General features: G+C 42.4%; 1 protein-coding gene across 1 annotated transcript; it reads right to left on the bottom strand.

Moving 5' to 3' along the window:
* Positions 1-564: 564 nt before the first annotated feature.
* On the bottom strand, positions 565-10,191 carry LOC121533362 (protein-glutamine gamma-glutamyltransferase K). Its single transcript, XM_041839223.2, has 14 exons — positions 9,885-10,191; positions 7,586-7,875; positions 7,277-7,468; positions 4,729-4,980; positions 4,193-4,311; positions 3,956-4,063; positions 3,623-3,800; positions 3,380-3,518; positions 3,085-3,277; positions 2,708-2,861; positions 2,287-2,571; positions 2,008-2,168; positions 1,717-1,853; positions 565-1,555 (listed from the first exon to the last, which is right to left on the bottom strand). Exons 2-14 carry the CDS (start codon positions 7,872-7,874, stop codon positions 1,411-1,413), a joined length of 2,352 nt encoding a protein of 783 aa, XP_041695157.1. The 5' UTR covers position 7,875; positions 9,885-10,191; the 3' UTR covers positions 565-1,410.
* Between the last annotated feature and the right edge of the window lie 782 nt (positions 10,192-10,973).

The raw sequence follows: 10,973 nt of genomic DNA, 5'->3' as shown, positions 1-10,973 counted from the left end.
CAGATTTTTGAAGTGAAATAATTTACTTACATGGTATAATACAGTATAAAAACGTAAATAGCACTTAAATACAATCTATTTTCTGTTTTCAAACATTGAAAGCAGTTACAGACTCTACTGTTTGTGATGTAGCTGCCATTTCATAATTTCATCAGTTTGTGTAGGTTCGTTAAGCGCCAAAGCTGCCATTTAGAAAAGGCAGCTGATGTTGCTACAAAACCTGGAATGGAGCATCTTTAACTTGACTTCATAATACGGTCTTGTTCATCAATTTCACATAGAACGACTTTTAGACGTTTACACTGTAGAGCATAAGCATGGATATACAGGTAACTGCCAAAATAATGGAAAAACCAACATAAAGTGTTTTAATAGGGTGTTGGGCCACCACGAGCCACCAGAACAGCTTCAATGCACGTTGGCATAGATTCTACAAGTGTCTGGAACTCTATCGGAGGGATGCAGCACCATTCTTTCACAATAAATTCCATAATTTGGTGTTTTGTTGATGGTGGTGGAAAACCTTCTCAGGCACTGCTCCAGAATCTCCCATAAGTGTTCAATTGGGCTGAAATCTGGTGACTGAGATGGCCATAGCATATGGTTTACATAATTTTCATGCTCATCAAACCATTCAGTGTCCACTCTTGCCCTGTGGATGAGGTTATTGTCATCCTATGGGGGCATAGCCATGGTAGCAAAAATAATGGGCAACTTGGCCTGCCCAGCATTTTTATACATAATCCTAAGCATAATGGCATGTTAATTGCTTAGGAATTGCTCAGGAACCACACCTGTGTGGAAGCACCTGCTTTCAATATACATTGATTTCTTTATTTTGGCAGTTACCTGTATGTTTAAAATAACTGATCTCTTAACATCAACAACAACGTTTTATAAGTTAATAACACCATAGCATTATTCAAATGTACAGTGTAAGGTAACGCATACTCCTTCTAATAAGTGTTAGAAAATAATATCAGAGAAAAATCTGATTGTCATAGATATACAATGCTCTAGCAACAGAACAAACCACTCTGTACACAGTATTTATGCTTTACTGTACAGCATACTAAACAAACATTATTGTTCCGATGTGTCATATAGCTTGTGCTCTGTTCAGTAGGTAAGATATGTTATGCAATTATACAAATTCTAATACCACTCTTGTAAAGACTGCAATTATATGCCTAGGCACTTTTCAAGGCACATAATACAGGTTTGTCTTGCATGGTGTATGGTTTTCCTGTGTCTCAAGCTTAGACTGTACTTTCAAACATCATAATGAACTCAACAGCAACATCAGTGCTCTGGTATGGAGGAGGAGAGGGTGATGACGTCTTATGTCATCTACAGTGATTATGCCTCAATAGTCAAGCAGACCAAAAGGGGTCTATGGTGTCCAAAGGCTCATTTCTCCTTGACGTCAATGTTGGCGACACCGTGGACCTGTGTGAGCTGCTTACAGTCCAGAGAAGCCACCAGTTTCCTGGATCCAGGCAGAGTGGGAACAAAGTGCTCCGTCAGAGTCACAGAGGAGTGACTGGCCACGTCACTGAGAGAGGAGATGAGAGAGACACTCAGAACTGTGCTTGTTCAGAACATAAAAGAACAGTGACAACATACGTCACACATAGTGCACCTTCAGAGTCATAAGGACTAAACCGTGCTTAGATGAAGCTGCAGATAGTGAACAGAATAATAATTGTTTCTCACCCAACAGCGATCTGTCGAATACTCTGCAGGCCCAGCCCCTCCACATGGAACAACACTCCCTTCAGCGTGCGTGGCAGAGGGTTGGTGAAGGAAATCTCAGCCGCCATCTTTTTCCCAACCACAGCCTCCCCTACCGGCTAGGAGGGAAAAGTATAGGGAACTGTTACCACTACAGAACATCTCTGAATCATATTGTCAGTAGACAATATCAGACACAAAGAAAGACAGATTATATACAGAAAGAAAAATGCTGTGGATACAATTAATTCAGTCTGTTTAGTTTTGTCTCACCTTAATGATGAGGTCAGGGGTGCGGAGGCGGAAGCTGAACTGAGTGGCAAGGACCTGCTGTGTCTCAGTGACCCGGCCTGAGAGGGTCAGCATCAGAGCAGCCTGGTCCACTAGCTGGTCCTGATAGTGCTGGTACTGAAGGATCCACTCCAGGGTCTTCACTGTTAGGAGAGGGGGACATGACAGGACTAGGGATCAGAAAAACCTGGGCATGCAATGAATAACAATGTCTGACTGAACGTCACTGATATGTAATACAAGATATTCCCAGTGGCTCACCTTCATTGGGTAGCAGCTCCACAGGAGTTTCGTCCTTCTTGACGGTGGCCTTGAGCACGCCAGTGTAGTACATGACTGCCACCTGGCTGTGGAGGTTGATGGTGCGTGGTAGAGAACTAGCATTTCGCATTACAATGTTCAGTTCTGCATCTCCCCCCATGCGTGGCCCCTCCCCATCCATGGTCACCTCTATTGATACATCCTCAGCGATGGGAGAGGAGTAGGTATCTGGTTTGGAACCATAGCGACTGGCAGTCTCCACAGCAATGCGTTCCTCTTCTGTGCCTGATGACAATAAAGTGGGAATTAATGCATTTTACCTTCTGGGTGCTTGCCTTGTACAGGAGTCTGCTTGTATAAGTGTGTAATAAAACAATGATATGTAATGCATGTCAGTGTTTGCACAGCTATGTGAAGCTACCTTCTGGGTGCTTGTAAAGGTGTGTGATATCGTTGCGTTCGTCTGAGCCCACAGCCTTGGTGCTGATACAGTGGCCCACCGCATTCTTCTCACTGTGGATCTGGGTGAAGGTGCCATCCAGGTTCCTCTGCCAGTAGATCTTATCACTGTTCACCTACAGGACAGGTACAGCAGGAAGAGAGAGGTAGAGATGGTCGAGATGGAGGACATCTGAGACTAACAGGGGCATGTGAGGTCATCACTGTGCATCTGAGATAGACATAGAAACTTTGTACCCTGCTAGCATGGAGAGCTGAGGTCAGGCAGAGAGAGGTATGAGAACGACATCTCAGCAAAGACAAAGGAATAAAGAGGAAGACACACTAGACTAGACTGACCTCGGCAAAGACGAAGGGCGAGTCATGTTTGAGGAACACTTGTCCGTTGCGGATGGCGGTGATGGAGGCAGGGCCGCAGCGGAAGGTGCCCTGGCTGGTCTCCTGGGGGGTGGAGTCTACCGCCTGCCAGCCACCATGACCTGGTGGCAAGTCTGGACGAGCCATCCAACAGTCGTTCCACACATGGAAGTTCCTAAAGAAAGAAATGATGGAGGGATGGGTTGTAATTTAGATGTAATCTAGTAAATCCATATTGTATTTACATAAGAGTGGTGTGTGATGACATTCTACTAACCAGATAGAGTCAGCGTTGAGGTGATCTATAGACTCCAAATTCTCATTGAAGTACACGTCTGTTGTCAAGGAGACATCTGTGTCATGGGCAGAGTTGAAGTTGGACACACTACGGGAGGGAATGCCCAAACACCTCAACACTGAAAGAGATAGGAGGGTGAGAGGTTAGGGGTCAATGAATATCAACCTAGCACACTCTCATAAAAGTCATTTGATCATGTACAAACAAACACACATAACTAACCTGTGGTAGTGACCCCAGAGAAGACCCAACACTGGCCATATCTGACCGGTGTGCCTCCGTCCTTATGATACTTCTTCAGGATGTCCATACTGCCACTCCAAGCTGTAGGGGAAGTCCCTCCCACATAGTTCCCTGACCAATTACCCTCCACGACCCCACAGTCATCTGGGGAGTTGATCTGGGATAAGGGAGACTATGGGTTAACTTTGAATTCAATTTAGAGTTGGAATAATGAGGTGCCAGTTTGGTTGGACATTGATTGGACTTAGAGGTGAGGTTAGAGGTAATAGTGTGAGGTTTTTAAGAAACCTTGTGTTTGCGAGGAGGACTCACCATGGCTGAAATGACTCGGACTACATTGACAGAGTCTCCCCAGCCTGAGGGGGGGGTCGCACTCTTCTCCAAAACATACAGACAGGCATCCAGGATCCCCTCATCAAACTGAGAAATAGAGAGGTAGAGATGGAAGGAGAGAGAGAAGCAGGGGCAATGACAGAAATAAGTTAGTTGGGTCTGTCCTACTCAGGCCATTTTCCCATCACCTGACTGACAATCTTCATGTTCCTTCACCTGTCCATAGTTCCACGTTCTTGCACCAATCTGGTTTTCTGTGCCATAGTAAAGCCTACCGACATCATTCAGGACATACTCATTCTTCTCCTCCTCATCGTCCATGTACACTGTGTCTTCTGATTGCGAGAGAGAGAGAGCGGTCAGATTCAGTTATTCAAAAAGAAAACAATTCCATTATGTGATGTCATCAGCCTGAAATGAGGATGGAGTGGACTATGGAGAGTCTCTGAGTTTACAGAAGGGTGTATGACTAGGTCCTCTGAGTGACACATATTTCCTTCATTACACAAATATATGGCTTACTTGACCGGTTAGATTATGTTTCATAATACCACCCAGAGATCTCGTTATGATAAGGAGAAAACAAATGTGGGTCTATTATGTTGGGTGTGAGTATTATTTTTAAGAGTCAGTGGGGTTGGCTGAGAACAGGGATAAGCTCTCTTTGCATTAACTAATTTAATCTCTCTCTCTCTCTCTCTCTCTCTCTCTCTCTCTCTCTCTCTCTCTGTCTCTCTCTCTCTCTCTCTCACCTTCACACCAAGGGTTAAACAGCATGCGGATGTCATTCCCTGGGTCATGTGTAGATGTGGCCTCGCCCTTCGGGCTATGCGTTGCCACAGTGAGCTGGTATCGGCCAATCACGGCAGTGGGCTGGGAGTTAACAGACAGCTTCATCCTGTTGCCATCCCGTTTCACGATCTTGGCCTCCCAACAGTCATCCTCCAGCTCCTCAACCAATGGGATGATGACATGGGTGCCCTTTGCCACTGTAGGCTGGGATCCTGTCCCAGAAACACACAGACATATTACTCAGTGGGATAAGAACAAAATGTGGTGTAATTCTGTGGTGCAATATCTCTTACTCATATTTTAACTGAATGTATCACTTTTTGCAAAAAAATAACCTGAAGTTGCTGTCCCTTGTTGCTATCAGGAAAAAAATATGTTGACATGTTGGCAACGCTGCCAAAAACAAGAGTTTCATATCGTAATAAAACTTTTCACACACACACTATGGCTCATTTCCTGTAGTTAGTTATAAACGCCATCGATGTATTCCCTCCCGAAAGAGTTCTATTCCAGATTGGTGACCGCACCCTGTCCAGCTAATACATAATGTTCTGAGAACCATATGTGTCTTAGAGCTTGATGAGAGCGTGGTTGTACAATGGTTATTTTGCATACAACCTTCCCACAACTACCTTGTGGGAATGGTGAAGGATAGTTGCTTGGCTTTGGAACATTCTCAGCACATTTAAGGAACTTCACAAAAAAAATGAAATTTCTTGGTATTTCATTACTTTAACAGAATGTTTTCTAAAAGTTCAAACATGGCTACATTTAAATGGTTCTCTGAACTCAAATAATTCAGAGAACGTTAAGAAACAACGTTCTTCTTTAGGAATTTCAGTACTTCATCATAAAGTTTTCTACAGGTTTTCTCATGGTTCTATTTAAAGCCATGTTCTCACATTGTTCTGAGAACGTTAAGAAAACTTTCCATAAAAACCACAAGAAAACTTCTAATGTTATTTAAAAAGATACATTCCATTCTCAGCATCATCAAAACTCTCTCTATCCACTATCTTGTTAAGTGTGTTCAGGTGTGTTGGCCACACCCACTAATTGGCCACACCTGATCTTAATGAGTGCTTGTTTCCTTTGAAATGGGGTCCCCTCACCTGGTTGTCTAGGTTCTAATTGAAAGGAAAAACCAAAAACCAGCAGACACTAGGCCCTCCATTAAATTATTTGGACACCCCTGGAGTAGACTGAAACAAACAGCTTTGTATGTGTAAAAAAAAACATTGTATGCTAGCTCCATCCTGATGACGCAATGGACTAATTCCATGAGCAGAGCACAGAAAATTATAGGTTTGAATCTCATTGATGCTGTGTCAAAATAAAGAAATGTACTGTATGTGTTTGCATGATTAATGCCTAAAGAAATACATTTCCATGTGTCCTATCTGTGCTTGGATTTCAAAAAGGTTAACCCAAAATAGGATAGCAGTCTTATTTAAACATTCAGTGGAAGTTTTAAGGAAGATATTAAAAAACCTCCAAATAACCTATCATTTCCGTTCTCAAAGCGTTAATAAATAAAACCAGGAAAACGTTCAAGGAACCAGAGTAAAACGTTTTTAGAACCTCTCTGCAACCTATTAAAATAAACATTCACAGAACAGGCTAAATTTTCACTTCTGTTCTCCGTTTTACCAGTCAGGAAACATATGGCTTCGTTCTCACAACCAATGTGAAACCAAAAACATACTGTACATTCCCACAATTTCCAAGGAACCAAATGTGCTAGCTGGGTGCATTCCTACCATAACAGGGTGTGTTAGAAAAAACAAGCAGAAAAACTCACTTCTTCAAACACAAACACACACACACACACACACACACACACACACACACACAATCCACCCACAGTACACTCATTCTAAAGAGCCATACAGTATCTGTCCTGCATGTTGCTGTTCTATAAATACCAGCATGGCTCAGATGGTGATTTGCTGCTTGTCTATTAATACACTGGCTACCACCCAGCAAGATTAAGACACATCTCCTCATATAGTACACACATACTCTAAGATAAAGTTTACAATCAAGAAGCTGAAAGGGCATGGTGAATTGAGTTGGTGAGCTGGTTGGTGGTTATTAAAGCTGTTTATGGTAGGAGATAGTTGTCAGTGGAAAGAGGGGATTTGGGCAGGACTGTGAGAGAGGCATTCTCCTCTAAAACACTGGAGACTTGCCACCAACCACACGGATGAATCAGTTACCATGGCGATAACCACCAAAACATAGTGGAGGCACAAGGCTTCAGAGACACAAGCACACAAACACTTTAACACAGACACACACACACACACACACAAACAAGCACACACGCTCATACCCGTAAACAAAAACAACCACTTAAAGTTACTTTCAAAGTTCCCATGATTAGTTATAAAGGGATTACTGTTATCATGTGCACCTATTAGCCCTAGGGTTTCCCAGAAGGGGGACAGGGGAGGCCGTTGTTGAGTCACAGTAGCCTATCATGATTCTGCAGAATGTCTCACTGACCTGTCTTAAGCTCCAGGTGGAGTCTGTCTGTGTTGGGGTCATAAGGTCGTGAGAGGTCAAGCCACATCATGAAGGTCTTCCCCCTGCGGATGATGAGGTCATCACCATAGTAATGGTCTGTGTGATGCTCCAGGCGGTTCAGACACATCTTGGTTTTCATCAGGTCTACGGACCGCACTGTCAACAACAGCTCTGAGACAAGGAGATAAGAAAGGTAGGCCATTTTAATGTCAACCATTTTGTCACAAATGCCACAATGTCTAGCGTAGTAATGATGAAAAGTTTGGGAGTTTTAAAAGAGTAAATTACCTTCGAGCTCACTTCCACCAGTGACTGGCTTGTCGCCATTCATCCCCGCATCGTTGTCTACATCCGGGATCCCGGTCACGACCATATCTGTGATGTCATCATCATCGTTCTGTCTTTGACAGCAGCAAGGACAGATCTTACATAACCATCGCCGACACGCCCCCTCCTCTGTGTTCTCCTCCTCTGGTTCCTCCTTCTCTGGCTCATCCTGCCCCCATCCCAATGTGACTGATGGGAACCTACCCACATTAGACCGAGAGTGTCTGACTGACAGCGTTTCCACAGGCATCCTGAGAATCAAAAGAAAACAGAGAGGGCCATGTATCGTTTTCATTTTGCTTGTGCTTATTACTCTATCATCAATCCAGATCCATCCGATAACTTTTGAACAGTTGCCATTATAATTGGCCAATGTGCATCACAAATCAAATGTTGTGCTCTCATGAGTGCAGGAAAGCGCACTATCATCTCCTATCGTGTGTATGTCGTCTTCCTGTCCTATGCTCCTTTATCCAACTCTTTCATAATCCTCTTTGTAGAGGCCTATCCAGTCACTTCTTTAGTCCCTCTGAAAGTCTTTCCCACACTCTGTCTGCATTCCTGCCTCTCACTAATTGTTACTACACAGTGACAGATCACAGTCTCAATGAGGAAACACTGGAAGAGGGCCGGCTCATTCCTTACATACTTGCCAATGAGGAGAATCAAAGAAAGGAGTGGAGAGATTGAAGATAAATTATAGACAGAGAAAGAAAGGAATGCTTCTTCTTCATTACTAAGAAACCTAACACCTCTGACCTCATACTGAAAAACAACTGGGAGAGGGAGAGTGAGAAAACATTCCACTGATTTAGAATTCACAATAGAAATTGCGCAACTGCTGAGATGTGTGAATAAGTGGAATAGTGGGATATAGGAAGTCTAACAAAAAATTGAAATACCTAACTAGTGCAAATATAACTTGAATTCTGTCACATTCGGTATGCACATGGATATGTATACATACAGTACATTCAAACACATAATATGCACACACACACACACAAACCATTAAAGACACACGGACACACGCTCATACATATACACAATGATAGGATAAGAAGCACACCACCTGCCCCAGTGCCAAAAATATGAACGGGTTGAGGGCAGGACTGTACGGAATGGGAATGTGTTCCATTTGAGAATGACTGAATGTCCAGCTTGCTGGGTGGCTTTTAGCCATGTCCAGTAGACGTGCTCTGTGTTGTAACTAGCTAGTAACTACAATATATTTACATGCAGTGGACAGACGGAAGATGTACAATGAATTAATTGCCCCTAAGTGTGGAGGAGAGGAGTGTACCTCAGAGCTTGAGTCACTGCAGCTAAATTATTTTTTGTGACATTTTGTGAAACAAGAGAGGGCCAGCAACCACACCCCAATGTAATTGAGGAATGTTCTTCACTTATCCAGCGCTGAAAGAATATGCTCCCCATCTAATCTGCCAGGAGTTCATGTTTTTCCTGTGGCTGTGAGCATGTTTCAGACTCTGATATTGCTCGTTCTGATATTTCTTTATTTCTTTATTTTGGGGATTTGTGTGTATTGTTTTGTATTGTTAGGTATTATTACTGCACTGTTGTAGCTAGAAACATAAGAATTTCGCTGCACCTGCGATAACAAATCTGTACACAACCAATAAAATTGTATTTTATTTTTGAATTATTTGTTTCTTTGTTATTACTTTTCTGATATAATACTGCAGAAAACGAGCAATTAAAAAGAGCAATTAAATAAGGCAGGTCTCAAAATAACAGACCAATCCACTATAATGACACACAGTAGGCACTATATCATACAATAAGCACACACACAATAATCTAGCTAATTACCACACCCTGTCATACTGTGTTTTTGTGTGTGTTCTTTTTCTTAGTCACCCTTTCTGTTCTGTGAAAATCTGTTTGTCTATTCTTTGAATTACAATGTTTTCAATGTGGACGAATACATTTGTTATAACATTGCAGGTCTCTCTGACACTGAACAACTTGTATTGACTGCTGATAAAGACACTAATTGATTGGCCAAACAAATTAGTTCAAGGTGTATGTTACTTTGCCAGCAGCCAATCAAAGGTGAAAACCGATCAAAGACATGGTTTCATCTCCCATCCTTTTCCTCAAACTGGATGAGAGGGAATTGTATTTCACAAAGTGTCAAACACCACTAAGTTTAAAAACAGCAGGCTATTTGGATGAGAATTAAATGAATTCATGAATCATGATTTTAATTGTAAGACATTTATAGATATTCACTTACTTTGTAATCTATGTGTTGAGTTCTCCGATGGGTTAGTGTTTGTTGAATCACCACTGGTAGGCGCTGACTGACCAGTCCCGAGCGCAGGTTCAAAATAATATTGCCGTGGTATGCTGTGCGTGTCCTCTTTTCTTTACAGATTGTGCAGTCTTCACGCTGTGTTGAACTACTTAGTATCCTCCTCGAGAGACCTTTTAAACTAAAGATTATGAGACAAACAGTAGACACACCTTCCTCGCCTCCTCATTCTCCTGCCCTAGTCTATTGAGTATTGATACAGTATGAAGTCAGTCAGTCTGGGAACTTTCCCCGATTTGGACCGTCCCATTTCTCAAAATAGAGCCAGTGCAGTTGCGCGTGATTGACATTATTTCAACAGCTCGCGGGCTTAGTTGCTGACTGTAGCATTGTGTGTGTCAAAATCTAAACCACGAATAGCCTAACTTGTGTCAAACCTGCAAACTAAACTCTCAGCCCACCGAGGACTTTCACTTTTTACTTTCTAAAACAAATAACAAAGCTGATACTTTAAGCAAGCCTGACACCAAAGTGAATGGCTACACACATTTCAACACAGGAGGAAACAGTGAAAACTCCAGACAACCAGATGACAATGATAAGAAGGGGATAAAGGGAGGAAAAGTCATCTTACACACACAGGGGATATGTCATGAGACTGTTCACATGAATGCAGTCATTTAATCAGTCAGGCTTCTACGCAACATGTCTCTCTACCACTTTGCTGTCTGAACACCAGTCAAGACAAATGATTCCAAATGTGTCATGGTGACACACACACATCTCAGACATTCACTTGTGATGTCACTCTCACTTCCATTTGAGCCCCTCAGAGATTCATTTTCCATAAATCTTGTGACCCAAGTTGAAAGTTGCCTCTGATTAAGTTCAAACAAACCCCTCCAAACACAGATGAATGCTACACTTCAAACACAGAGCAGTCATTTTAGGACATGATCTTTAACCACTGCAGTTAAAAAATGAGTTAAGACATTGTTAAGACATGTTGTATTTCATATTGTAAAACAGTTAGCTCTGGCTATTCATTCTGAGAGAATTCATGGGGATACA

The sequence above is a fragment of the Coregonus clupeaformis genome, chromosome 20 (genome assembly GCF_020615455.1).
Source record: "Coregonus clupeaformis isolate EN_2021a chromosome 20, ASM2061545v1, whole genome shotgun sequence".
NCBI classification, from domain to species: Eukaryota; Metazoa; Chordata; class Actinopteri; order Salmoniformes; family Salmonidae; genus Coregonus; species Coregonus clupeaformis.
The sequence above is the reverse complement of the archived record's forward strand: the minus strand, read 5'-3'. Positions and strand labels throughout refer to the sequence as shown.

Bases quoted from the DNA above. Each gene is read 5' to 3' on its own strand.
- LOC121533362 (XM_041839223.2), bottom strand. From the start codon at position 7,874: ATGCCTGTGGAAACGCTGTCAGTCAGACACTCTCGGTCTAATGTGGGT. The intron at 4,064-4,192 runs GTGAAGGAACAT...TCTATTTCTCAG, and splicing joins GAACGTGGAACTATGGACAG to TTTGATGAGGGGATCCTGGA. The intron at 2,862-3,084 runs GTCAGTCTAGTC...CCTGTCCTGTAG, and splicing joins CGCCCTTCGTCTTTGCCGAG to GTGAACAGTGATAAGATCTA.